This window comes from Poecilia reticulata, chromosome 14 (genome assembly GCF_904066995.2).
Source record: "Poecilia reticulata chromosome 14, P_reticulata-male-v2, whole genome shotgun sequence".
Classification (NCBI taxonomy): Eukaryota; Metazoa; Chordata; class Actinopteri; order Cyprinodontiformes; family Poeciliidae; genus Poecilia; species Poecilia reticulata.
Window position 1 is genome coordinate 14,911,217 of NC_088843.1, and position 27,395 is coordinate 14,938,611.

The 27,395-nt window shown below is 40.2% G+C and overlaps 4 protein-coding genes across 7 annotated transcripts in view; 3 read left to right on the plus strand and 1 right to left on the minus strand.

The window, feature by feature from the left end:
• The first annotated feature begins 493 nt into the window (after positions 1-493).
• On the plus strand, positions 494-16,165 carry esrra (estrogen-related receptor alpha). 4 transcript variants are annotated; one of them, XR_535423.3, is made up of 9 exons: positions 494-1,117; positions 2,916-3,013; positions 9,136-9,519; positions 9,729-9,845; positions 9,965-10,078; positions 10,822-10,989; positions 11,912-12,181; positions 12,900-13,534; positions 14,033-16,165. XR_535423.3 is itself a non-coding variant. In XM_008428380.3 (8 exons), exons 3-8 carry the CDS (start codon positions 9,141-9,143, stop codon positions 13,151-13,153), a joined length of 1,302 nt encoding a protein of 433 aa, XP_008426602.1. In that variant the 5' UTR covers positions 494-1,117; positions 2,916-3,013; positions 9,136-9,140; the 3' UTR covers positions 13,154-16,165. The 4 variants fall into 4 exon arrangements, 3 of the variants coding, with proteins under 3 accessions (XP_008426602.1, XP_008426604.1, XP_008426603.1); XM_008428380.3 differs by having other exon boundaries at positions 12,900-16,165; XM_008428382.3 differs by lacking the exons at positions 494-1,117; positions 2,916-3,013 and adding an exon at positions 4,881-5,110 and having other exon boundaries at positions 12,900-16,165.
• A 986-nt stretch (positions 16,166-17,151) lies between these two features.
• Positions 17,152-20,055, plus strand: prdx5 (peroxiredoxin 5). The gene is made up of 6 exons (XM_008428378.3): positions 17,152-17,473; positions 18,530-18,664; positions 18,763-18,894; positions 18,979-19,017; positions 19,098-19,162; positions 19,701-20,055. The coding sequence occupies exons 1-6, from the start codon at positions 17,378-17,380 to the stop codon at positions 19,804-19,806; spliced, it is 573 nt and encodes a 190-aa protein (XP_008426600.2). The 5' UTR covers positions 17,152-17,377; the 3' UTR covers positions 19,807-20,055.
• Positions 20,056-20,890: 835 nt separating this feature from the next.
• Positions 20,891-24,172, plus strand: banf1 (barrier to autointegration nuclear assembly factor 1). The gene is made up of 3 exons (XM_008428377.3): positions 20,891-21,027; positions 21,884-22,036; positions 22,918-24,172. The coding sequence occupies exons 2-3, from the start codon at positions 21,911-21,913 to the stop codon at positions 23,062-23,064; spliced, it is 273 nt and encodes a 90-aa protein (XP_008426599.1). The 5' UTR covers positions 20,891-21,027; positions 21,884-21,910; the 3' UTR covers positions 23,065-24,172.
• A 206-nt stretch (positions 24,173-24,378) lies between these two features.
• The window catches only part of LOC103476207 (uncharacterized), a 33,510-nt gene continuing 30,493 nt past the window's right edge, over positions 24,379-27,395 (minus strand). The window contains exon 7 of the mRNA XM_017308644.2: positions 24,379-25,582. Within this exon, the coding sequence (XP_017164133.2) occupies positions 25,454-25,582 (129 nt within the window). The 3' untranslated portion in view covers positions 24,379-25,453. The remainder of the gene's footprint in view (positions 25,583-27,395) is intronic.

Sequence of the window (27,395 nt, forward strand, 5' to 3'; positions counted from 1 at the left end):
AATCACAGTGCAAAAGAGCAGCCCTATTGTGTTTTACAGTATTTCCCCCCAGCTTAACCCAATTTCAGTGAACTTGTGAACTATTCTTCCCTGAACTCTATCCAATCAGGGCTACAGTGGACTGAGCCCGGTCAGTGCCATATGACCAGCAGCATGACAACATTTTCCATAGTGGTGTCCCGCAAGAGGTGCAGCTCAGTCTCTCTGCAACACTCTATTATTTTAACTCAAAACAACCCAAGAAAACATCTGCAAGTAGTTATATAAACAAAACATAAATGCACGTAATCTGCCAAAAGATAAAAAAATATATGTAAATCCGTAATCCTAACTGGAGTGAGAGTTTTATGAGGTGACACTACAGTACTGGTAAGTGGGCAGTACAGACTCCGAATTAGTTACCGGGGCAACGTCACGGTGAAAGCTGAACTGATTGAATTTATTTTATTTTGGGGTTGCAGACCCTTATTTTAACGCCGATGATGACGGTGGTGGGGGTGTTGACGGACGTAACGGAGAAACAGCGGACGCAAACTGAGGCAGAGGGAGGAGAGAGGAGCACGAGACAGAGGCTGCGTCATCAGCTCGTCAAGCTAGCGCGAGGAGAAGCGGAAGTTCGGCAGCTGAGCTCGAGAAATAAAACAACATTTTCTGCTTTATTTAGTCCGATACAGACAGTTTTAAGTTTTTTGGAAACATTCTGATATACTGACGTAGAGCTAAACATTTTCTAACGTTACTCGCAGCCTAAAGGCGTCAACTGCTCTGAGAGACGTTGCTAGAAAAAATACAATTGTTTTATTGTTGTTAATTCTTACCGGAAGTTCTCTGTTTCCCCTCCATGTCTTGACGTTAATATTAAAGCTCAGCCTGGTTGTAGAAGCCTAAACGGGAATTGATAGCGCCAGTGTCCAGGAGCGAACAGCCGGGTAGAGCTTTTTGGTCGCCGGGTGGAGTTGTTGTTGGTTATCGCCATATTACGCGGAGAAACGGCTTAAAGGCGACGTGATGTGAAAAAAGAAGTCCGGGCGCCATCAGAGCAGTCCAGCCGACTTTCCAGCGTTAAAGACTTGATTTGAGACTGAATAGGATCAACGCGATGCTTCTCCATCTACCAGTAAGTATACCATGTACACTTCCAGCGCTGTGGGTTTGAGGCATTATTGATGTGTTTTTTTTTTTGTTGTTTTTTTTTTTCTGGGCATGCCTCAGTGATTGCCTGACGTGCATGCACGACTCGCCTGGCAGAGCTCTAAGTTCGCCTGACCGTGTTATTGGGCTAAGGGGCACAACTCGCTGAATAAGTAGTTGTACAAATTGTGTAATAATTTGCGGCACGCGCTTCCTGTCTGTCTTAGAAGCCTCTCATGTGATCACCTCTATGCTAATTCACGCGTTTGTCCCGTCAGTCTGTCTAATGGTTAATCCCCCCCCTACTAGCTCCCATCAAACACTTCACGAATGTGCGAAATGATCGTATGATTGAGCACACACACATACAGCAAGCGAAGAATGCAGAGATTGGGCTTGGGTTTGTGCAGTGGTTATTTCTGTCCTTCTGTTTCCACTGCAGCTCTTCACTAATGACACAAATCGTGAATATTCATAACACCCAGCGGTTTCCAGAACTGTATATACTTACCCTGTGTATGTATCGAGTTATTCATCTCGATTGCAATGCATGGAACTATGTAAGTCACCGTGCCTGCTGGACCAAGATTGGGATCAGTGATCTGAAGGCATAATCCACTTTGGCAATTAACCTTTCACCGGTCCAAGATCAGTAGGCAAGGTCACCACTGGGGAGCCGCTCCGACTCCACAGAGCGCCGCATTTGAAAGCCTCAAACTGAGTTTAATGTGCAGTCTGTATGATGCACTGACAGGGACACCCCCCCTCCGCCCCCCCTGTCTATAACTTAACAAAAACACTATGTAACACTTTGCAAGTGTCTTATATCAACGAAAGCACTATTTGATTTAGTTCAGGGTGAAAAACTAAATCTATTTTGCCCTACTTGTTTTATGAAAGTGACCATTTTACTTTTTAAAATGAACAAGAATGGATTCTCTCTTTTTTTTTTTCTCTCTCTCTCTCTCAGGCAAAAATTCGCCCCATCTAAACTAAATTTCGATAAAGATTTACCGAGAGTTGCAACCAAACTTTTGCCTGCACGACTTCAGATGATTGAGGGACAAGGTGTTGGCTTTACTCTGTCTGTCCTTCAAGCATTCCTGTGACTGTGACCTTTGGAGTGTGTCATGCAGCATTCAAGGGGGAGGGTAGAGTGAAGATTTCTGCATAGACACACTGGGTGTATTTATATTTGAAAAGAAAGTTGTTTTGTTGCTAGTACACGCGAGTTTGTGGATTGAAAAACCAAGACTATTAATAGAAGGTATGGACTAAGATAAGAAAATTATTGCGGAACGACAGTTTTGAATAATGATATCATGTTTTTTTAATAATGTTATTCTAGCAAACATGCACCAACATGGTGCAGCTGATTTTATTGGATGCCAAAAAGCAACGATGATTTCACTGAAAATATTTCCAAATAGTCAAATTTCTCTTTCTGACAAGTTTTGTTGGGCTTTTTTCAGCCAGCTGACCAGCAGTGTGCACAACAAGTTTGGGAGGAGTGACATTATACTGATGTAAATGGTCGATTTACACCTCAAAAACTCCAACAAATCCAACTTAAGCAGTTTTAAAACTAGGGTAGCATTTTAAAATCTTGGCATATTTTGTGACTAGAAACTTTCAGTGATCAATGTTAACTTGGTGTATATCACACACGTGTAATTGGTAAGCCTTTTGTGAGTTGTGAAAAAAAAGTGAATTTAATGTTTTTAAAAAAAAGTAGCTATCTTCTTGCTTTGTGTGAAACTCAAAGCTCTTTGCTTACTTTGCAGATGTCCTGATAACTACAGGCCTGCAGCAAGAACAAGCCAGCGATCTGCCAACCAGGAGTGAGCAATATATAGGTTTCAAGCTCCAGTTCACAAAACAGGTAAGCTGCCCCCACATTACCTTTTATGTTGATGAGATATTTGTCCACAAAACTATGCTTCAGTAAGGATTATAGATGTCCGGGTGAGTCACCGCTCCTCGATCCTGCGATGGACCTTCGGCTGACATTGTTGGCGTCTTTTTCAAAAAGTAGTCACTCAGGCTGAAGACGGAAGAGAAATGAGCAAAGTATGAAGAGTAGAAGAAGTTAGGTTTGAATTTCAAGTAAAAAAAAAAAACAAACAATTTAAGCAGCATGCAGGTTGAATAATCTGTGGAATATTGCATCACTGTCAAGCACTTCCACTCTCTTTAAAGCCACAACGTAGATCTATCTTTTAGGCTTTTGCTTCAAAGTTTATGATGTAAACTGTATGGAGCGGTCTTTGATTACCCTGTCGATTAAAAAAACAAGTCAAGTGATGATCAGCTTGAGAGAGAGAGAGAGAGAGAGAGAGAGAGAGAGAGAGAGAGAGAGAGAGAGAGAGAGAGAGAGAGAGAGAGAGAGAGAGAGAGAGAGAGAGAGAGAGAGAGAGACGGTTATTAGTCTAAGTAGCAAATCAAAAAGGAAAAACAACACAATGAAATATCTGTTTGAAAAAGTTGTTTACAAGTAATGTTTGCGTAATAATACGGTTGAATCGTGGTCATTTCACCCAGGTACAAAATGAAGGAATCTTTTTCTTTTTTTTTTTTTCCTGCTTCAACAGCCTCAGATTTAAAATATTTTCAGATCATGTAATAGTAGTCTGCTGTACAGAAAAACGGTTATGGTACTTTAATAATTCATATCTGTCAGCAGGAGGCCGTTCAGAATCATTTTGTTTAGCTCAATAATCACAATCTCTTATAATTTCATAACTAAGGGATCAAAATTTGGTGGAACTAGGATTTAATATAAATCTTAAGAAAACAATCTTCAACTAAGTTAAATTGTGTAATGGGTTTTAGACTATTATAATTCATGAAAAAGAGAAATAAACTAGTATTCAATGGGAAAACCGGACATTTAGTCTTTTCTGTATTTGATCTCTTAGTCGTTTTGTTAATTTTGTGTCTGACTTTTTTTTGGATATGAAGACAAGCTCTTCCTTTATACGGTTATAACAAACAATGACTCAAGTCATCTCAGCTTTTGGGATGTTTAATGTTTTTTTTTTTTAAAAGAAGTTGATAAGGTGGTATTACTCCAGATAATTACTCCATCCTTGTTATTTCGGTTCGACCAGGGATCGTAATCCGTCATGTGAAATCAAAACTACAGTCAGCTGAAATAGAGAACACAGTAAAATGCTAAAAAGTAGAGAAAAAAATCTGAATATTTGTGAATGAATATAAATTTTTGTCAGTAGAGGTGGGCAAAATGGACTTTATCACAATATTTTGTTGTGGTGCTATTGTGTTAATAATAATAATAATAAAAATGATGATAAGAACTATTTATAACTTTTTTAGGCAACTTTATAACTGTAACTGCATGGCACATCATTTATGACCCCCACAAACACAAATATTGCTGTTGAGAAACATTCTCATTTGTAATACTTGGGACACCAGTCACATAAAGGAGTGTGATTTATTTTTTACAGTAACTTCATTTAATCGTATAGGAACATTTTAATACATGGGAATAAAGAAAGACTAAATGATATGTAACTGCAGATAAAGGCAGAACCCTGTTTATTTCATCCCTTGAATTAATAAAGTTACAACTGGAACTAGAATATTTCTGCAATATCATAACTTTTGTTTCAGTCCCAACATCAGAAGAGAGTCTTAACTAGAGTTAACTCCAAGTCTCTGTTTTTTTATGTGAGTCTAGCTGCTTTAAAAAGACATCAACTTCCAACGTGAAACCGGTTTCTTGTCGGCTCCCAGTGCTGCTCCTGGATCTAATATGTTCAGCCCCAGCAGATCCATCCTGATCACAGCAGCTGTTACAGAAAGCCGATGTGGCCCGGCCCATGTGAACACGCAGCCGACACAAGCTAGCTGAGGCTTGGCAGTCTGCTCTCAGATTCTCCTGTCCAACCTGTGCCATGAGACCACACCGTGGACAGAGCTAACCTTTTAGCACTGTAGTGGTCGCGGCTGTACGGTAAGACGCCGACTTGTCCCGGGCGGAGTGACAAAAATAAAGCGCAGTGGGAGAGAAGGAAGCCGGCCAGTCAGGATTAACACCAGCTAGCCAGCTTAGTTAGCTAAGGTTAGCTAACCTACAGCTGTCATCCTAATGTTGACGCTAGCTAATGCTAACGCTACACCTAAAGTGGTGGCAGGGGTTTACATCACCGCAACACACGTTTTCTGTGTTGGGTGAAGTTAATAAGACATTTATATCCGTGTTTAACTTGACGAGTTTAATTGTGTTTTAGTTAATGTAGCTATAATGGCCTGCATGCATTTCATTTTCTTCAACGTTTTCTGCCAAAGCATATGTCGAGGTGGCCAGCAGTGCAGATGGTTGATGAATTGATTTACTTAATCTCAGTGCTGATCATCTAGATTTATTTTGCACAAGGTATGCAGGCGTTAAGGGATTCACTATGCTGCATAACTCAGTCCAACTAAGCTAAACTTTAAACAGGCTGGGTTTGCTGTGACCCCCTTACTGCTTGCCAAACAGTCCTCTCATAACCTGAGAGGGCAAACTCCAAGAAACGTGTGCCAGCACCTGTGTGTTTGTAATATCCACTTTATCAAAGCATGGTTGCTTTGAGATGAACGTTTTAGCACCAACTGAAATCCTCTGTTATATCATTCAGTCCAAGTATTCATAAAATTTTGCCTAGAGATTGATTCAGTTTTCCTAATATCTTTGTGTCACTGGAAGCTTCTCTAATTTTTCCTCCCTTAAGCAAGTTTTCAAGTTTACACGTCTGATATTGAACAGCTCTGATCACCTTTGCGACAACAGATTATGCCTGGGGAATAAAGGAAAAAAGTATTCAGCAGATTAGAAACAGCAGCGTGTTATCAGGGCCGTGTTTGTGCAAAGGAGTGCAGAACACCGGGGTCACGCTAAATAAATGCATGGAGAGATGTGAGTCATATCAGGCTCTAAATGTTGTCAGTAGATGCCGGTGCGTAATGGACGTCTTTTGCAAGCAGTTGGGGCAGTTTAAACATGATAACAGAGTAAAGGGCTTAATGCAATGCGATTACAAACTAGACTTATCTATGAATCCATTATTTTAGTTTTAGATTTTATCATTGCGGTTTTCTACCCAAACTGTTGTGTTTTTCTCTCTTCATGTTCTGAAACATGGAGTTCAGCTAAATGAGTTTGGAGATTTGCAACTCTTCATAAATTCGGCGGCTGAAATGTGCTTATCTGGACATAACTGATGTTTGAGGAGGGGAGAGAGAGAGAAAAATGGTTGCTGAAGTTGACCGCCACTGTAAACACGCAGGCCAGGCTCAGAAGTCACATTCTAGTCGTAACTGGATTGAAGTGATTTAGGCTGCATAGATGCCGTCGTGCTCAACTCATGCGTTGGGAACAAGAGCGCCGCCGGGCGTCATCGGCGATGATCTGAAACCTCGAGGCAGAAGAGGTGCAGATTTTAATCCGATGAATTAGTGCGTGTGTGTTTAACCTGGCTTGTGTTTTTGTTTTCTTATATATATTTAAAATGTCTATTTCAGAGAGAGTGGACTTCTTTTAGGCTTATTTGCAAAAGACTTCAGGACTAAGTTACATTTTAAAAGCACAAGTTCACGTTGGGTTTCCATTTGGCAGAAATATCTGGATTTTATACGCCATCTTAGATCCTCCATAGCACACATTTGGTCACCATTTTGAATAAATTGGTTAAAAATGAAACAAGTCTGTAAAGCATTTGACTTTTTGGATACTTAGAGGTGCGCTTCGTTGTCTTTCCTCTTAATTTCCTGTTTTAAATTTGGGGTTTGCACACAGCCCTGGTCCCACTCGCAGGTTACTGCAGTACCCTTACCGCATTACTCCAACATAAGTCATATCACTGGATCTGAAGGAGGAGTGGCCAGTGTTTATGAGCACAGTGACCTTCATTCTGTCACCTTGGCCGTTTTAACGACTAGAGACACACCGCCGACACACTTCACACCGCGGGGATCATCTGAGGACTCTAGAGTTTCATTTCAAAAGTGTTAAACGCTTCATTTTGATTGGCAGGTAAAAATAATAAGCAAGGAAGAAAGAGCACCAAGAAGGTGTCATGTTAGATTTAGGCAGGTTGAGCACCACAGTTTGTGTCGAGAGTTTTTTATTTTTTCTGCTGTCCTGTTCTTTAACATGACGGTGTTTACAGTCAACTCACTCCGCTTCTGTGATTCGAGTTCAAACCTTAAACCCGGCTGATGTAAACGCTCGACTACATGGAGTTGAGGTTGGCTGTAATCGACTGAGGTCTGTAGCTGAGATTAAGTTTTCAGCCAGTTTATTTAGCTTTCTCAGCAAGGAGAACATGGATTTTGTGTGTGTGTGTGTGTGTGTGTGTGTGTGTGTGTGTGTGTGTGTGTGTGTGTGTGTGTGTGTGTGTGTGTGTGTGTGTGTGTGTGTGTGTGTGCGCTGTGGTTTATTCAATTTTGGATATGGCGTTGCTTTTACGTTAGAAGTAAAAAAAAACAAAAAAACCACTGTATTTAACAGTCGTATTAATAATTGAGCTTTTCAGTGTCAACATTCTCATGTTATAAGATGGTGCTCTAGAAGAACATTTCAAAATGTTAAATGGCTTTGATTATAATTCTTAAGATAAAAAAAAACACATTTAGGTACAGTTCAGTTTGAGAGTCTTGGAGAAAAGAATCTGCATTTTTATTCCCACTAATTCACTCCTTAGATTCCCATGGTTCAGAGCCAGGATCTACCATCTTTTTGATAAGAACACACATATATTTTCTGTCATTTGTTCCGTTATTTTTATGGAACAGGAGGGAAAGTGTTTTTTAAAATCAGCAATTGAATTTGGTGTTAAAAATTCAGAGATATTTTTTTTTCTTAAAACATATTTCCCAACCCTACTGGCTTCACAGTATGTACACAAAAATAAAAGAAAGAAAAAGAAAAAGTGAATGACATGAGCCTTTATTTAACAAAATAATATATTTTATATATTAATTTATTTACTATACATCACAGTGCAAGAACATAGCAGCGGTACATTAGTGAAAAAGAAAAAATGTACTTCAGGTTATTGAGTGAATATGTATGACCATGTATTAACAAAATAATGTAATTCATGTAAGGTTACCTAAACATTTCTTATCTTGAGATAAGTTTAAACCTGCTAAACTTGATATTAGATCTCAGCTGCTTTTAGCTAACCTCCGTTAGCATTTGCAGCGCGACCTTTAATAAGAGCACTCTTTTTACATTCACTCTGTGACACCCATCTGTGTTTTTCAGCAGCTGGCTTTCTTTCTGGAAGTTAGGAAAAATGTAGCATCTTTATTTATTTATATTTCTTACAGTCAGCTGACTTAAAGTAGAAACATGTCGGGGAGGGGCAGGTTTGGTTTACTGGATTTAGGCTAGGGAAATTACAGGCCCCAGTAAGTCTGTTAAATTAAAATGAGTTTGATTATTTTTATTTTGATAACTTTTTTATTTAATGGAGATTTTGTTTACAGAGACATAAACCATTTTATTTATGATTTCAGTTGTAATTATGTTTTTATTTCCATTTTTACTTTATGATTTTGTTTGTGTTTGTTTCTTTTGGCTACTAAATATCTTCCAGTTCTAGTGTGAAGTGTTCTTTACAAAAGTAAAGCTTCTCAGTCTTTGAAAGGACAAAGTTGCTCTATATATTATTGGAAAACGGTCTCAAAACAACAGTGTTATCGTTTATTGCAATCATTTCTGGGACAGTTTATCGTGACAGGCCTAGAACTTGGTTTCTCTGGCAACAAGGATTTTAAACCACAGCAAGCGATGGATGGTTGGTTGTTTAAATTGCGTCTTCACCTGGAGCTCATCTGTTAGGTATTTAAATAGCTGAAAATGGTTTCTGGTAAAAGTGAAACCTCCTACTTCAGTCCACTCAGCTTTAGCGCTCTTTAATGTAGTTTAATGTGCGGTCCGTTCTCTGCGCCTGTATTTACTTTGACCTTTCTCTGTTTTTGCTCCGTCAGGCATCATGTCTTCCCGGGAGCGGCGCTCTGAGGTCTACATAAAGGCGGAGCCGAGCAGCCCGGAGGGAGGCGGCGGAGGCCGGACCAGCCCCGGCGGGGTCTCCTCGGACTCGTCTCAGAGCGGCGGCGGGGGCACCAGAGGAGACGGCGCCAAGCGCTACTCGCCGCCGCTCTACACGCCGGCCCTGCGCTGCCATTTTAAAGATGAGCCCGGCGATGGGGCGGAGGAGGGGTCCACCGGAAACGGAGCGGGGCGCTGCAAGTACGCCCTGAGCACGCTGCCCAAGAGGCTGTGTCTGGTGTGCGGGGACGTGGCTTCGGGTTATCATTACGGCGTGGCGTCATGCGAGGCCTGCAAGGCCTTCTTCAAGAGAACCATTCAAGGTGTGTGTACATGTGTGTGTTGTGGTGAATAATTTCGTGTTGGCATAACACACCAACCATGTAATGTGTCACAGTCGCCTTTAAATGCGTTTATTATGCCTTAATGAGAGAATGATGATCACGTTTAGTAGCTGATACTGATCTAAATAAAGGATCATTGATGAAGATGACATCTATTTAACTTTAAACTTCTGTTTTCTCTTGTTAAGGTAACATTGAATACAGCTGCCCTGCATCAAATGAATGCGAAATCACCAAAAGGCGAAGGAAAGCCTGCCAGGCGTGCCGCTTTACCAAGTGCCTCAAAGTAGGCATGCTGAAAGAGGGTAAGTGTTTGACGCGGCATGCTGACTTGTTTTCGGCTTTTTGGGGTTTCCGCCGTACGTTAATTGCTGATTGATTGGCTTCGCTCTGAGCTATTTTAAGTATTTCTTTCTGTTTTTAGGAGTTCGTCTTGACAGAGTCAGAGGTGGACGGCAGAAGTACAAAAGACGCCCGGAGGTGGAGAACGCAACATATCAGAGCGCCCCTCTATCTCTGACGAAAGAGAGCGAAAAAGGTTAAATCTATCCTCCATCTATTTTTTTTTATTGGGTTTTTTTTCCACCTCTTGAGTTAAAACCAATTTATTTGTGCAAATAAGAACAAAACTTTTTCATTTGGACCTGATACTTTTTTTTTAAACAAATACTAATGAGCTCAGTCTGAGATAAAGTTTTTAACTTGTGATATTTATGTAAACACTTCATACATGTATAACCACTATGTGTAATGTAAATGGCATATTTCATTAATGCCATAAAGTAGTGTTTATATGACACATTAAGCTAGCCATAATCCAATAGACTATTATAAGAAACATATTTAAGGGGATCTACAATTTGCTCAGATAATTCATCTCAGTCTTCACCTTTTTGTCTTACTTGCCTGCAATTGCTTCTAAAAAAATGCAAAATGTTTAAAAACTAAATTGTTTAAAAAATAGAAGCCACACACAAAGGCACATGTTAGTAGAGCATTTGCAGTGGAATTGCAAAAGTATTTTCCTTTTACTTCCCTTTGTGTTTGTGAATTGATTACATTCATTTGGACTAAAAGTGGCGCCCCCTACTGCTAACAAAGCCTCATTGTACTAGTTCATAGGAGCTTCATTAAAATTTGACGAACCTTTAAGCTTTTGCTGTTAGACAAATCTAGCTGCTGCACTATTAGAGGAACAGGTCTGGGTATAAATTAGTAATATTTCTGCAGCTTACGAGGTCTAACAGGCTAATTAACCGTTTGCTTTGTGTCTTCATGCAGGTTCCTCCAACATCATCGTGTCCCACCTTCTAGTGGCAGAGCCCGAAAAGTTATTTGCCATGCCGGACCCTCTGCAGCCTGACACGGCCCAGCGGACCCTCACCACCCTCTGTGACCTCGCCGACCGCGAGCTGGTTGTGATCATCGGCTGGGCCAAACACATTCCTGGTAAGAGACGGCGACGGAGAAAAGAAGTGGCGCTAAAGGCATCTATAAGCACAGTAGCAATGCAGGAGAATAAGAAGATCTGCTCCCGCCGTATAGTAACAAGGTGTTGTGAGGCGATTGGGTCATGTGGCTTCAGTATCCATTAAAGGAGGCGTTTATGGTGCTATGACTGTGGCTCACCTTTGAGCAGGAACCGCGGCTCCTCTGCCGCAGCGCTCGCGCTGAAACACTTCCTTGTCATTTAAAAGGATTACATGGTTATTTTTATTACCTGCAAGTGTGGATTTACAAATACAGATGTTTCTTTTCTTCCACCAACTGAACTTGTTGTGCTACCTTCAGAAAGCTATTTCAGCACAACTCTGCCAAGAGGGCATTACTTCATCGTTCACAGCAGCATCTGCTGTGTGCATTTTGTGTTATTATCTCTGAAACATGGATGAAATGAGATTCTGGAGGCATCATTGAGTACAAATCTTTGATTTCCTGCTTTTTGTTTTCTTATTGAAAAAGTTACTTCTCAATAAGAATCTTTTTAATCACTCAGAGATTCATATGGTACATTTGACCCAGTAGGATGTTCCTAGGTCGTCTATGATAAACTTTACATATGCACTTACTTTTATTGTTTTTCTCTTCTTTTCCCTCCAGTTAAGCAACACCAATAATTCATAGTGATTTCCAAAAGTATTCACACCTCATATGGGTTTTTAAGTTACAGTTAAACTCTGTTATACGCTGCTTCTTCTTTTTTCTTTTTCTTTTTTTGCTGCAATAGAACGGTTTGAGCTAAACCAATCAGGCAGTCATTAGTTAAGATGTTATTTGTTTGTCATGTCGGATGAGCAGCTCTCTGCACCAATAATGTATGAACCTACCAGGTTCTTCTCATACAAACCTTGTCTCTTTGTGTCTCCTGCAGGCTTCCTGTCTCTGTCTCTAGCAGACCAGATGTCCGTGCTGCAGTCGGTGTGGCTGGAGGTGCTGGTTCTGGGCGTAGCGTACCGCTCCATCGGCTGCGAGGACGAGGTGGTCTTCGCCGAGGACTTTGTCCTCGATGAGGAAATGTCGCGCGTTGCCGGACTGACGGAGCTGAACGCGGCCATCAGCCAGCTCGCACGCCGTTTCCGTGCGCTGAATGTGGACCGAGAGGAGTTCGTCATGCTAAAAGCCATCGCTCTCACAAACTCGGGTACTTCCACTTGAATTTTTATGCACTGACCTCATTCAGCCTCACGATCTGTTGATTAACACCTCTGCTCATTTACTTTTAAATCTTCTCACAGATTGACGGAATGGCTAACATGTACATAATAAACTATAAAAGTGCATTAGGTGTTTTATTAAAGTGAACTAATGTAGAGCAATAAAACAGGTGGCTGTTATCGGTGTTTCAAAAATGGCTGATTCAGCGATGTCCTTTTATGCTCCAGCTGAGGGTTAACCAAAGATAAACTATTAGAAGGGATTGTCATTTCTCATCCACACTGATGCAGTTTCTTCTGCAACAAATTGTTTGCATTGTACCTAGAAAACAAGTGTCAGTTGAAGGTAATCGTCTAGAAAGAAAACCAAATTCAAAACGGTCGTGTTCTTCACCATTTGCTGAGTTTTACAGAATGATTATGCAGCCAACAGGGAGAGAGCTTCCTAGTAGCTGCAGGTGTGCTCTGGCAACACCGGCTGAATGAATTACGCAGCACACATTCAATTCTATTTATACTTTAGAGAGAAGGGGGGGAGGGGGGACATCCAAGGACAATGTAGCAACGGTGGGAGAAGTTGCAGGAAAGTCTGTAGTCGGAGCTGCTGCTTAAAAATGCAGATGTAAAGACTCAGCGACGTTTCATTCGACACAAAACGATTCAGCTGGAACGAAAAGCTAAACTAATCTTGGTTGTTTCTGTCAGACTCTGTTTACATCGAGGACATGGAGGCCGTGCAGAAGCTCCGGGACCTCCTCCACCAGGCCCTGCTGGAGCTGGAGTGTCAGCGGCGCCCGGACGACCCCCAGCGGGCGGGACGCCTCCTTTTAACATTGCCGCTCCTCCGACAGACTGCCGGCCGCGCGCTCACCACCTTCTACAGCATCAAGACCCGTGGCGGTGTTCCCATGCACAAACTATTTCTGGAGATGCTGGAAGCCATGATGGACTCTCCTTAGAGTGTGGAGTGCAAAAAAGGAAGGAGGAGAAAGAGAAAAACAACCAACAACAGAGCTGGTCTACAAGACTGGACAAGTGGCTTTTTTTTTTTTAAAAAGAAAAAAGAACAAAAAGGAAAGTTTTTATTAGAGAACTATTGAGGGATTTATGCGTCTCATTTTAAGCAAGGAAAGTATAAGAAAATAAACTGTATTCACATTTTTTTTAGAGGGATTTTGCTTTTTACACCACGCGGTACCTGCCAAGCTCCAGTTTAAAAAAAAACAAACAAACAAAAAAAAAAACTGCAAGTGTGACAGCGTAATATTTGAACTACATCATGGAATGCTTTTTGTTTTTTTATGGCATCAAGCTACGAACGACCACCACTTCACTTTTAGGTACACGACAGACTGCAATCTGTGTAGCTTTTGAACTTTTGAACATTATGCTACATCTGCACATAAAAGCCATATTGAGACATCTAGTGTAAGGCTTGAGGGTCCATTGAGGAGGGGGTGAGGGGAGCAGGAGCTGTAGGCAAACCCATAGGAGTTACTTGCAATATTTCTCTCTTTTTTTTTTTTTTTTAAGATTTTATTGGCTCTGGTGGCCTTTATTTGAGAGCGGTCAGACAGGAAAGTGGGTATTGAGAGAGGGGGAAGACGCGCAGGAATGGGCCGCGTCTAGGACTGAGGCCTCCTGACGTGGGTTGTGCTCCACCCCTGCGCCACCGCAGCACCCCCTACTTGCAATATCTTAAAAGCAATATCATCCATGACTTTCAAAATACAAAAACAAGATGCTTGTTGGTATTTGTATCAGTTGTTCTGCATACTTTGGACCCCAAGTGCTTATTATTGTTGTTATTTTTTTAATTCTACTCTCTTGTATTCTAGGAATACCGGATGTATGTGTGGAAAACAGGAAAGACTACAACTTTTTTTTTTTTTTAAATAAGAGGGTTATTTAACATTAAGCCACTGAGAAGTTCCGGATGGATTCTAAACGTTTGGCGGTACGTCGGAGGATCGCGCATATCCATAAAATTCTGTCCTAGCAGCAAAAACCTGGCTTCCAGCAGCATGCGCGTCTGTGGTCGCGTGCAGCGGAAAACAAATGAGATCAGGGAAGAACACAACTTTATTTATTTCATTTTATTTTTTATTTTTTGACATTAAAGTTTTGGTGGCAGCAATAGCGGCTGGATCAGCAATGGATCCGCCTCATTTTGCTTGTTTTTTATATAACGCCCTCCATCGTACCCTCTCACCTTCATCCTCCACTACAACCACACTTTGACCTCTGCAGCTGTGTGTCTAAAGAAAAAAAAAAAAAAGAAATAAAGGAAAAACACTTCTTTCATACTTGGGCTGTGATATGTAACACTAACCTACGTGACTGCTAATGTGCGCGGTGAGATTTCGCTGCATTTTTTTTTTTTTTCTGCAGTGACTACGAACGTTGCATAAAAGATCTCGGAACGGTTTCGGTTTGAGATCCTTCGTCGTCCTCCTCCTCTCCCTCCTCTTCCTGCGGATGCACATGGTGAACTTGAACCCGCGCCCTGGATCGGTGCTCAGGGCTACAAGACGTTCAGCTTATGCAACATCTTTCTTTCAGATGTTGAAACCTTGTCTGGTTAACGTGTCGAAGGTCCTACTCTTTATTAGAATTATTTGTATAGTCACAGTGTAAATGATCATTTAGGTAAGCAAAAAAAGAAATCTGATGTTTTAAAGAAAAAAAAAAGAAAGATAACCAGATCCCTGTAACTAGAGACCAAAACGGTCAATACTCTTTTAGCTATGTACAGTTCCATTTAAATAAACAAACATGCAATTTGTAGTGGAAGCTAAATAATAATTAACAAAAAGAAAGCCAGCAGATGTAATACTAATTCCCCCCATTACAATATTTGTGCAGCTTACTGTGTGCTGATGTTTGTAAAAACTTAAAACTTAGTTTTCATATAGTTTCCCTCTTAGGATATAAGGGTACTTACATTGTGACTCTGTTGTGGGTTTGAAGTTGAGCTTTTCATGCGGGCTGTAATCAATGTTTTTTATTTAATTTTATTTGGGGCGGGTGGGGGCAGGGGTTGTTAGTTTAGGGATCAATTTCAAATGGCACTATAAATGCAGTGGCTTAGTAAGGCTACAGAAGGCTACCTCAGGAGGCAGCATCAGCCACATGGCCAACTAACTGTGGAGAAAACGATCAACTTGCGTATTGGATTTAGACCAATTCTCTGAGCCTGAGTTTGTTTAATTTTTGGTTTTTAAGACGCATCCGACTCAGTAATCCTGCTTGAACAGTTGGTGCAGCTGCAAAATTACACTAGCAACATCAGATATCTGGCAGAATGTGACCCAGATTAGCTGTTTCTTTTGTTTCATTTTTGATTTTATCTCTGATTTCTTTACCACGCAGTTCTTTACTGCAAAGATGGAGTTGTTCTGTTTATCTCTGTGTGTTTTCGGTACAGTTGGTTTGGGGGGGAGCTTCAGATTGATCGCTTGTGGTGTCGCTGTTCAAATTATACCGTCATTTATAGGTTCTATTACTAATGTGCACATGAATATAAATGAGCAATACAACAAATTACCAAACCTCACACATTTCCTTGTATAGCCATCGTGTACATTTAACATTGCCAGTTCTAATTATTAAATACATAAAAAAGAAAAACAAGTTAATGTTATCTTATTTAGAAAATTCAAATCAATGTTTGTATTTTGAAAGAGTATTTAAATGATTAAATTCTATTTTTTACTCAATTTACTGTCGTTTGTTGACACTGCTTTAATTTTGTGTGTGATACCGGCTGTAAATTTCTGTGTGTAGGCATTTTTTTTTTGTTTTGTTAGGTAAACAGTTTGATGTCCTTGTCTAAACATGTTCACATTAAACTCACTGTGAAAAAAAGAAGGAAAAAAAAAAGAAAAACATCTTCCACTGTCTGGCGCAGCAGGGAGTGGATTATTGTAGGTGCTTTGTGTTGTGTAATAAATGGACACACCACCACCACACATCATTGGACTCATCTCTCTGTGGATGTGTTATCTATGCGTGTTGTGTTTTTTACCATTCCCATGCAGACGTCCTGACTGCTCACGCAGCTAGCGAGCAGCTAATCCTTTTAAAGTAAATCAGCCCATTCATTTAAATCAATTTGGCTTTGGTCGGCGCCCATCTGTTTTTCCTCTCACCTATAAGCAGACCTGTCTAGGTCCTGTGATAATGGTGGAACCCTGTTCCTCAGGTACTAAATGTTTCCTTTTTGTTAGTTTGGCATAATTAATCTGTGTGCTATGGCTTGTATTTTGAGAAGAGGAATCATGCAGTGACTTATGAACTTTTTCATGTTTTGTCATAGCTGATGATCTTTGCAAAACGGCAAAAGCTCGACCAGATTGGATGCACAGTGTTTTGACCTTCAAGTCTCGCCACAGACTCTCAATTGGATTTAGGTTTGAACTTGGAGCCACTTACTGTTCCACTGTCGCTCAGGCTGAAAGCTGGGAAGGTGAACCTCTGCTCCAGCCTCTTGCATGCTTTCTGTCATAACTCCCCTGTTTTTAGCCGCATCGGTCTTACCATCACCTCTGACCACTTTTCCTGTCTCTAAGTAAAACCTCCACATAGCATGATGCTACCACCACCACCATGCTTCACAGTAATGATTCTCTGTTTAGGATGATAGTTGAATTTTGGTCTCATCTGACCAGAGCACATTTCAACTTGATTGCTATGCCCCCTGCTGTGATTGTAGGAAACTGCAGACTGCAGTACTTCACTTTCCTTTTGCCACAGTTCCATATAAGCCAGTTTTGTGGTGTGCGTGGCAAGTGGTTTTCTTCAGATGCCCAAACCTGAGCTGACAGGGCCAGCTGTGGATACCATGGCAACGTTCCCTTTAGCAGAGACTGCAGCTAAGGGATAATTAGCTCTACAAACAAACCTGTATTAGCATCACTATTGAAACACTGAGGCTTATGGCTGCTACTAGCAGATGGCGCTGTGATACAGATTTAGCAGGCCTGAACCTGAAAGATAGGTTAAGTACTCAGACAAACTCTGGGTGGGACACATCCGCGGGCATTTACTGTGTCTGTAAATAACTAAGAGTGGCAGCGGAATCAGTCTGACGTGCCTCTGAACGCACCGTTGCATAATTCTCCAGTCGTGACGCAATCCTCAACGCTAGCCCCGGTTAGCTGCGCAGCTACAGCGGAGCCATTATGTTTTCCATCACGGGTTCTCTTCTTAAAACCCCCCGAGTCCTCCAGTGCGTCAGACTGCTGCACTGTTCTCCAGTCACCAAGATGCCGATTAAGGTAACAAACTTCCAGTTAGCGTTAGCTTTGATTAACGCCCGTTGACCTTTAGCGAACGGGATAACAAGTATTGCCCTGCAAAAAAAAATAAAAAAAAAAATCAAAAATCTATGTACGTTGTTTTTGGGGTGTAGCTGTAGCTCGCGCAGCTGTCACACTGTCGCCATGACAGCCGAATAGCGGATACTTCTCCGTTTGCTGTCATTCAGCAGCAAGTTATGCTCGACGTGGAGCTATCGACTGAAACCTAACATTTGGTAATAAATGGCCTCTTTAGTTAACACTACTTCCTTGTGACTATTTTTGAAATTATTTTACTCATTAAAAGATATTCCTGGTGCAGAACAGAAGGGATTTATTCACATACAAGTCTTTTCGCTCTTCATTCCCCTTCCTCATTCTCCCTTGTCATTGTGCTTGTGCTTGTGTGGAGGTGAAAAAATTATATGTGGATGAGTCAACCTGTGTTTTTCAACTTTAAACGTTTACGTTCGCTGCACACTTTGAAAATGTCAAGAAAATTAATAAATTAATATATAATTTGAAAGTATGGTGATTTGTCTCCATCTCGTGGCCTTTAATGGGTATTTACGTATTTTGAAATAATCCAAATTTCTGTCAGTAAAGATATTTATCTCACCAATAAAAGACAAACAGCTCCTTAGTATTCCATGTCAGATTCCGTGTAGTTTATTTATATAGTCTAGGTCATACAGGTTTAATATAGTTTCCATTATATCGAGTCCATTTGGGTCCAAATTGAGTTAACTTCATTCTCATACTATGAAATAGTCAAATGCAGATCCATCTTCCTTTGTGTTCAGATTAATCTGTGCTCCATAAATAGATTTATTTGAAAGCTGAGAAATGAAAAGATTTTTTTTTTTTTTTTAACAAATCAAAAATGAAAACTTTGCTTAAATTCCAAAATAAATGCTACTAGCTGGTATGGGAAAAAAATAAAGTGAACATTTAAAAAAAAAAAAAAAAAAAACAAACAAACTGCGTTGCTCTAGGACATTTTTTAATCGTCTTTCTTGTCCTGATCTCTGTCAGGTTGGTGAAGCTCTTCCTGCGGTGGAGGTCCAGGAGGGTGAACCAGGAAACAAAGTGTCCATGGATCAGCTGTTTAAGGGGAAAAAAGGAGTCCTCTTCGCTGTACCCGGAGCCTTTACCCCCGGCTGCTCTAAGGTGAGACCCCCCCACCCCCACCGGTGACTCCGCTTGCCCTCTCCTCCACACGCCGACCTTTTCATCACCCAGCCTCATTCTTTCACTGCTGCCCGCAGACTCACCTTCCAGGCTTCGTGCAGCAAGCCCAGGAGTTGAGGAGTAAAGGTATACAGGAGGTGGCGTGCATCTCTGTCAATGATGCATTCGTCATGGCTGCATGGGGAAAGGAGCATGGAGCGGATGGAAAGGTATACATTGGACAGAAATATGCAAAATGCATGCTTCGAGTGTGGAGATGTGTCTATTTAATTGTTTTCTTTCTTTCTCTGTAGGTTCGAATGCTGGCTGATCCCACTGGTGCATTTGCAAAGGTAAAAAATAAAAGTCCCCTATATGTCAGTTTAGTTCAAAGTCTTTGTACTCATCAGCTCTTCCTGTTTGTGCTCATTAGGCGGTCGACCTGCTGCTTGACAGCGATACGATTGTGCAGGTACTGGGCAACAAACGCTCCAAGAGGTAAGCATTGTTATACCTATGACTGTGGTTCTAATGTCACAATTACAGTTTAATTTAGCTCTGAATGCTTCTGAACTTAAGGTTTCTCTATATTGTCTTAATAAGGTTGCATGTCCTTTACTGTTGTTCTGTTGTTAAAGTTATTTTTTTTTTTTTACATTTTCTAATAAATAGTAATGCAAAGAAGTTGTTGAATTGGACCTAAAATGACAAAACAAATCAATAAAACCTCTGTTTTAGGAATTCAATGAAAGTCAACAAAGTGAGGTTTAAAAAAAAATCTGATGTATCTTAGACTATGAGTGTAAGATACTCCTTACTTGACAAGTACAAGATGTATAAAGTTATAAATATAGCTAACCGCAAAACACTTAAAATGGTTGTATTTGTGAATGTACCGAAATAAATCTGGAAATTTGATTGACTTCAAAAATCGGAAGTTTTTAAAGCTGTAGTTGTAGTTGTTTTCAGAGATGGCTACTTGCTCGCTGTGCCGATTCCGATCTAAATCCCTCGTATTCTGAATAATCTGTTTCAGATACGCAATGTTGGTGGAAGACGGAGTGGTGAAGAAGATCAACGTGGAGCCGGACGGCACTGGGCTGACCTGCAGCCTCTCCTCCAACGTTCTCGCCGAGCTGTAGGTCGCTGCTGTAGCTTTTTTAATCCAGCTCCTCTCCTGCAGATGCTCTGAAAGTTGTACAAACGAAGCTCGCCTCCTGCCGACTCGACCTCGGCTCTCTTCCCAAAGGCGGTTGAAAACGCTGGTCGCAGGTGTCAGGAAGAAGGTGATTAATGCGCACAATATTGACCCGAAGAGCAATTTCTTGCACAACCCATTAGCCTTTGTATACTCCTACTTAAATCTTAATAAACGTCATTATTTTCCTCAATGTGTGCCATCATTTTATTTCTGGGTTTAGGTTTTAAAATAAAGAAAAAAGATGAAACCTTTGAAAAAGGAGCATTGATCCATTTTCTTCTATGTGGAATATAATTTGTGCAGATTTATGTAACAAAAAAAAGAAAAAGCACAGTTTCTAATTTAATGACAAGAAAAATAGATCTGCAAGGATATTACTGGTACTTTTGGTGTCAAATTAAATGCAGTTATTCCATGAAAAAGCTAAAACCTGCTTTTGACATTATATAGTTTGGAATATTTTTTTTAACCAGAGTTAGTAAAAGCCATTGTGGAAGGTCCAAAAGCCAGTTGTGGTTCTAGAGTGCAATTAATGTCGAAGCAAATTATTTCTACATGATTTAAATTTACTGACTAATGTATAAATCAAGGGACTGAATCCTTTAAAAGACATTCATAGAAACAAAGGAGCCCCATTTGTTACCAACATGACAACAAAAAAAGATATTCTACAAAGAAATAGTTAAATATGACATGAGTAATGGTAATGTCGTAGAAAGATGTCTGAAACTTCAACATAACACGAGGTAGAGATACATTGCTTTATAAGGTCCTGTCTTTCCTGTCTCTCCAAGAATGCTGCAGTAAAGGGGAAAACAAAAAAAATCCTAAAGCAATTACTTTAGGCAATAACACAACTAACTCTTATTTTTCACATTCATTTGATTTGACTGTAATTTTTTTTAAAAAGCAATTCATAATATATCTGCAAGCTCAAAATCAACAATACATGCCTATGTTAATGATGGCCCACTGTCGAAGTCACGTCAAAAGCTTTTACATTTTAATATATTGCGCCTGCCAGGTCATGCGCAGGGCAAACAGTTCCCCTCAAAGTAATGACGTGCTGGCGCGGGCGCAATGCATTGTGGGTGCCGGTGGAAACAGAAACCAAATAGCTGCTCAGTTACGGTTTCATTTATTTTGAACTGGACGCTGAAAGGTACGTTTTTCACGCTGCCATATTCTCTAGCTGTAAATTTACTGTAAGCATTACAGAGCGGTAGATTATAGTAAGCAACAAAGAGAAGGAAAACAAGCTGAGAAACATTGTTGTTGTTGTTTTAGTCCTAAGGCGCCTTCAATTTGAGCTACATCATGTCAGAGTAGCGCTAATTTCAAACATTGGAGCTTCCTCGGAGATTTTTTAATGGATTGCGCAATGTTTGGAAGTGGCTCGCACCCTCTGGCCTTGCAGGATTTCTGGGTCAGAGGTTTTTTAATGGAATGTGCAGCTAGCAGTGAAAGTCCGGTCATTGTGACACAAATGTTGGGCGTTGCGCGCCCATTTCACGGCTTGTCTCCGGAGCGCGAGCTTTCTAGCAAATACACGACAGATTTTCCACTGTGCTGAGACTAAAGTCCTTATTCTGGGTCAGGAACGAACATAACTAGCATTACGTGAAGCTTGCAGTAAACTTTGCTCTTCATTTGATGTACAACGCTGAAGTGTTTGCGTAAACCTGATTAGAAAGGGCAATCAAAACAATCTTGATATCGATTAAGCTCCGATTACAGTTTAAGACATTCTAGCTATTTGCTAGTTACTTATTTCCTATATTATTTACTCGACTCAACGCGTGTTGGGAAGTATTTCTTTTTAGATGGAGTTGAATACATTTGTGTTGCATAGCTGAAATAATTTGGTGTAAAGAAATACCTTGTCATACCAGCAAAATAGTGTTGACCAAAAAAAGCAGTTAAAAAGGTAGCTATATGGTTTTTAAAAAACTAATTAATTAATTAAAATCATGTTATTTGCTATTGCCCGAATTATTTTGTGATCCTTCATGTTGCAGCTCAGCCCTTGGATCTTTGACACAGCCATGTCTTCAACATCCCAAAAGCATAAAGAGTTCGTGGCCGAGCCCATGGGTGAGAAACCTGTGATGGCTCTAGCCGGCATCGGAGAAGTCCTTGGAGGGAAGCTGGAGGAAAAGGGTTTTGATAAGGTGTGTCTTTTATTTCTTTGTACATTTAGAAAAAAATAAAAAAATATTTCATATCACAGTTTATGAAGTGAACATATGTACACTTGTACCATAGGTACACATATGTATGTTGGGTGAATTGATAAAGGGTCAGAGGTCAGCGACCTGTTTTGCCTGTCCGGATTTCGACTGATTAAATAAATGATTTACTGTTAGTGCTGTATTATAAAATAGAGGAAGTTTTGATTGAAAAGAAAGGAATATATATATATATATATGTAAAGCATATGACCCTAAGCTTTATTTGGGTTTTTGACAAAATGTTAAAAAAATAAAATAAAACAAACCACTGGGTTAACATAAAAGGAAGCTGCGCTCCAACACAGAAAAGACGACTAAGAGCTCCAGATTATTATTTTTTTGCATATAAATATGCAGAACTTCATTACAGTTTCAGTTGTATTGGTTTTGATATATTTTATTGAATTTCCTGGGTAGTGACAAACTAGTTTAGAAGTGAAAGAGTCTTCTTTCATTTTCTGTTTGATACAAAGTTGGTAAAACGCCAGCTAGCTTTGCCTTTCCGCTGCCACACTGAACAATCTGTTAACACTACTCTTTTTTTTTTTTTTTCAAAATCTTTTTCTTTCTTACTGTTTACTCAATGTCACATGCAATTTTTTATTATGTAAAGCACTTTGCCTTGCTGCTAAAATGTGCTATACAAATAAAATTTGATTGATTGATTGATTGATTGATTGACTACAGCAGAGGCGAGGCGCAATGGTAGCCAGAGCAGCGTTTCGAAGTTCAGTGGCTTAACAACATGTTTCTCTCTATGTTGAAAGGTTACTGCAGTTCTGTTGATCGATAATGTCCTATCCTTCCTCTTCTTCTTCTAGGCCTACGTTGTCCTTGGGCAGTTCCTGGTTCTGAAGAAAGATGAGGAGCTTTTCCGGGACTGGCTCAAAGATACATGTGGAGCAAACGCCAAGCAGCAGCGCGACTGCTATGGCTGTCTTAAGGAATGGTGCGACGCCTTCCTATAAGCCCCGGTTGCCAATCATGTTGTTTTTCTAGCTTGTGAAGTCTGAAATGTACATTACCTCTTCAGCAGTCAGTTCAGTCACAAGTATTCAGTAGTTTTCACAAAATAAGTAAAGTGACATGTGCTCTTTTACTTGCCATTCATTCAGATTAGAGCTCCTACTTTCATTACTTTTCTCACTAAGCTTGTAAGCTACACAATAATGGCAGCTTGCAATGTCTACTCACTGGTAATTTCCTTATTATGCAAAAACTAATGGATAAATTTGAGCTGGAAAGAGTAGAACGCCGACTTCTCCTCCTTTTGCTTGTGGGCTACTGATAAGTCAGGTTGCATTTGTGCTAGTTATGGTCTAGCTAGGGCCTTTTAAATGTCATCACAACTGTGTTTTATAATTATCTGAATAAAAAATCTGTTTATGAATGTCGACCTTTAACCTGATCACTTGGCTCGGATGTCCCCAAATGTAAATTCAACTGATAATCTGCCGTTTTACGCTTTGTATTCTCACATCTGAAAGCAAAAAAAAAAAAATGCTTTGCTTTACTAGTTCAGTAAAGGTTTAGTGTTCATTTTAGATGTCATTTACTGTTCAGAAAACTATATCTCTAGAGCATGTAGCATTTTACTGAGAATACAACCGATTCTTCTTATTGTAGTGATGTAGAAAATACGTGTAGAAGCTGCTGTTCCTGGAACAACATCACAATTAGACCACAGCAGATCTGATCTAAGGTCTCTGGGGCTGAAGATGGGAAATGTACATGAGTAAAGACGCCGATGCAACAAACCTAGACACTGTTGAGATGTGAGCTACATTACCAGACTTCAAAATAAAGTGTGCTGCTGTGCTTTTAAGTGATTATTCACATCCACTTTTACGTTTCATCTGTACATGAAGTCATCAGATGCCTTAAAGCATGCTGTTGTATTTAAATCTGATAACGCCCTCTAATCTGTGTCATGAACAGCTTTGACCGGAGTCACTGCTGTTCCTTTGTTAAAAAAAAACAAAACACTGGCCCACATGTTTTCATCCGAACTGTGAAAACTTAAGCTTTTCTATTGTGTTTATTATAAAAACAATAAACTGCATGTGTCACATTCAAGCACATCTGTGGTTTCATGTTCACTTTAAAAAAAAAGTCACAAGAGAGTTCATCTTTGATGACGGGAAGTTTTATTTCAGTGCTTCATTTTCCATGGTAAGATTTTCTGCCACTGTTTCTTTTTTCTTTCCAGATTCGATGTTTTGCAAGGTACTGACAATGCAAGGGATGGTCACAAAATTCCAGATGCCAGAGATAATTTTGAATTATTTTTTTTAACGCAGGGATTTAAAACACAAGTAGCCTGTTACATGAACACCATTAAAAACACTTTGGAAGAGGCGGGCTCTCTGCACAGGAACGTCTCATCTAGATGGCCACACACACACCCGTCTGCAAAAGTACGCCATAACTGCTGCAGCTGTTTTGTGCTCTAAAGATAGAAAATTATTCATATACGACAGAGTTAATGTAATAGCTGATGTTTGCTTCTTCGAGTACACGTCAAATGTCCTTAAATAATCGCTGGAGTGAGCTGCAATGGGGTCGGTGCACTATCGAACTATAAAATCTCCAATTTACAATGCTCAAATACTTGTTGCTTAGCTTTCACAGTAGCACCTAGCCTTACACACACGCACACACATACGCTTCAACATCCACGCCACAGCGATATAATAAATAAGTGTAACGTTAAATCTTGACAAAACTGATAAATTACATGTTGAAGTTCGTAAACAGCTGTTGTCTTTAGCTGGTACAAGTAACTGCCAGAATACCAAAACATATAGCTTGACCTGGTAGAAAAAGCTCAATATCATCAGCATACATGTATGAGAAACCACCAAAGTAAAACGAATTTTTAGAGGGTAAATGTCAAACTTCACCTGTAATTTCTGAACATATAGCACCACTGAAAGCTATAAACTGAATTATGACATGTTACAACAATTCAAAACTAATATTGGATGAATATTTTGTCCATTTTAGCAGTTACTTGTAGCTTCTTCGAGCATGAGATATACGTGTTTGAAATCAGATGACAGCTTTTTCACTTAGGATTTTATAGCATCTTCATTATCTTTATTATGTTCACATTTTTTTTGTCTCAAATCCTTGTTTTTTTATCCCTTTGTACAAATTTCCCAGATTCAAGAAATTTAGACCAAGACATTTTGTAGATGACTCTTAACTGTACATTGGCAGCTTTTTATTTTATTTTATGCGAGGCTACTATAGTACACCGACGTCTTGTTTGAGTTGGAAGTACACGTACGCGCTGTACATACATGTACGTACTGTACAGTTGTACTTTGAATCAACAACAATCCCTGATTTGTCTCAAAGCAGAGCACAGAAGAACTTCTTCTCCCTGAAAGGGTTTTCTGAGGTGGGCACCGGGGTGATCAGGGGGTCGTCGCAGGCGTGCGCGTCGCAGTACGCCATCAGGTCGGCCGCCGCCTTCGAAACCTGCAGACGAAGACGATCGGAACATCGTTAGAAATGGTTTCTTTGTCCTTGTAAAAAAAAAAAAAGTCACTTGTTGACTGAAAGACGAGCAGGAATGGGTGTGGCATCGTCAGAAGTGATTTCTCTCCACAGTTGGAATGAGCTTGTGGGCAGACGAGATTTAAAGGAGGTGGCTCGTATTTCAGTCAGCTGCATGTGGGAGTGAAGACGTGGAAACCAGGTTATCAAGCTAAAAGGAAGAGATTCCCAACCCTTTAGATGAGCCACTGAAATGACACAACGTGAGGTTCTCGTGTATAAGAAAAACAACGATCCATAACGGGTCTGAAGTCGGTCAGTTATTCCCATGGCAGCACAGACTGCTCGCTCTGTCACATGGGACTCATTCATTTTGTGTTGGAACAGTTTCCTGAAGCAAAGACTAAAGATGAGGACAAATAAATTACAGCTAAATGACAATTATCTAAGCAGGACAAATAAAAAAAGACATCACACATCCGCTTATCCACATGACCTTTGCCCTTTAACCATTTGAGTTCCTCGGTTTGATTTTTCTTCTTTTTTTTAATGTCTCACTGAGCTTCTTCTGGAACCCATTTGTCTGGTTTACCTTCCTGGATAACGGGAACGTTGGGAGCTGTGAAGAATTCCCCCCATACTTTTCACAATCCATGAACTACTTGTACATTTTGCTACACTACAACCAGAGATGTAACAGGCCAACACAAGGTTCTGGGTAACTGGTGAAGTGGCAGTGAAAGGATATACCGTTTTTACATTTTTTCATTTTATTTTTTTACAAATAAAAATCTGCGACGACGTGTATTTGTATCCTGAACTCAGACGGCTCAAGCTCGGTCAGACTATTTAGAGATTGTTTGCAAAAGCGGCTTTCAATTCTTTTCACGCATTCTCCAACACAGACATGTGGATTTGAACCGTCTGTAACTCTGGCTTCATGTTCAACCCTAGACTCAAGTCCACAGCTGACTCCCAACTGGTTTGACTAACCAAATTTCCGGCTCATTCTCGAGTAAAGCGTCACGTTTCAGGGAATGAGGAGGAGGAGAAGTTCGTTTTCTGTCACGTTTTGCACGTAGGCAAAAAAAGATCGCTTCAGTTTCATCTCACCTTCTTCAGCATGTCTCCAACACGTGGAGGTTTCTATAAACAATGACGTTCTTCCCAATCTCAGTAATAATAATAAAAATCATCTTCAAGAAGTCTGAACATTTCTGCAGAGCTCTGCTGAGATAAGGTCTGTTGTCCCAGAGCTTCAGCAGGGACGGTTCTCCGTCTGATTCCCTCGATTTCTGTCCCCGAGCTCTGCTCTTTTTCTTTGTGCACCATCTTGCGGTCGCCTACTGTTTGAGGTCAATGTACTCATCTGTCCGTCTCCAGCCGAGGTTCACCACGCGTCACTGCACACACTGTGTGTATGGCCCTAATAATAACTCGGGATAATGAAAAGCATCAAGTCCGGAGCCCCGTTCTGCCGGCACCCTTGGCTTTTCATGCTGGATTTTATTTATTTATTTATTTTTTTATACTCGCATTATGTGACACAAATTTTGCTCATGAAAAGGCAGCGCTTACTTTAACCTGAGCTGCACTTGTACACACTCATTCAACTATGTGCTTATAGTTGAATGACTGTGACTATGTTGGAGGGACTGTAAGAGGAAAAAACCCACAATTATTTCTGCATTTCCTTCTTAAAACCTCCATTTTCGCAGTGAATCTTTTATTAGCGGGATATTGACGTCGATGTTAAAATGTGGCTCTTTTCTCTAAGTTGAAGCTCTGTGTAAGA

Bases quoted from the DNA above. Each gene is read 5' to 3' on its own strand.
- banf1 (XM_008428377.3), top strand. From the start codon at position 21,911: ATGTCTTCAACATCCCAAAAGCATAAAGAGTTCGTGGCCGAGCCCATG. The intron at 22,037-22,917 runs GTGTGTCTTTTA...TTCTTCTTCTAG, and splicing joins AGGAAAAGGGTTTTGATAAG to GCCTACGTTGTCCTTGGGCA.
- esrra (XM_008428380.3), top strand. From the start codon at position 9,141: ATGTCTTCCCGGGAGCGGCGCTCTGAGGTCTACATAAAGGCGGAGCCG. The intron at 9,520-9,728 runs GTGTGTGTACAT...TCTCTTGTTAAG, and splicing joins CTTCAAGAGAACCATTCAAG to GTAACATTGAATACAGCTGC. The intron at 10,990-11,911 runs GTAAGAGACGGC...TGTCTCCTGCAG, and splicing joins CTGGGCCAAACACATTCCTG to GCTTCCTGTCTCTGTCTCTA.
- prdx5 (XM_008428378.3), top strand. From the start codon at position 17,378: ATGTTTTCCATCACGGGTTCTCTTCTTAAAACCCCCCGAGTCCTCCAG. The intron at 18,895-18,978 runs GTATACATTGGA...CTTTCTCTGTAG, and splicing joins AGCATGGAGCGGATGGAAAG to GTTCGAATGCTGGCTGATCC. The intron at 19,018-19,097 runs GTAAAAAATAAA...TGTGCTCATTAG, and splicing joins CCACTGGTGCATTTGCAAAG to GCGGTCGACCTGCTGCTTGA.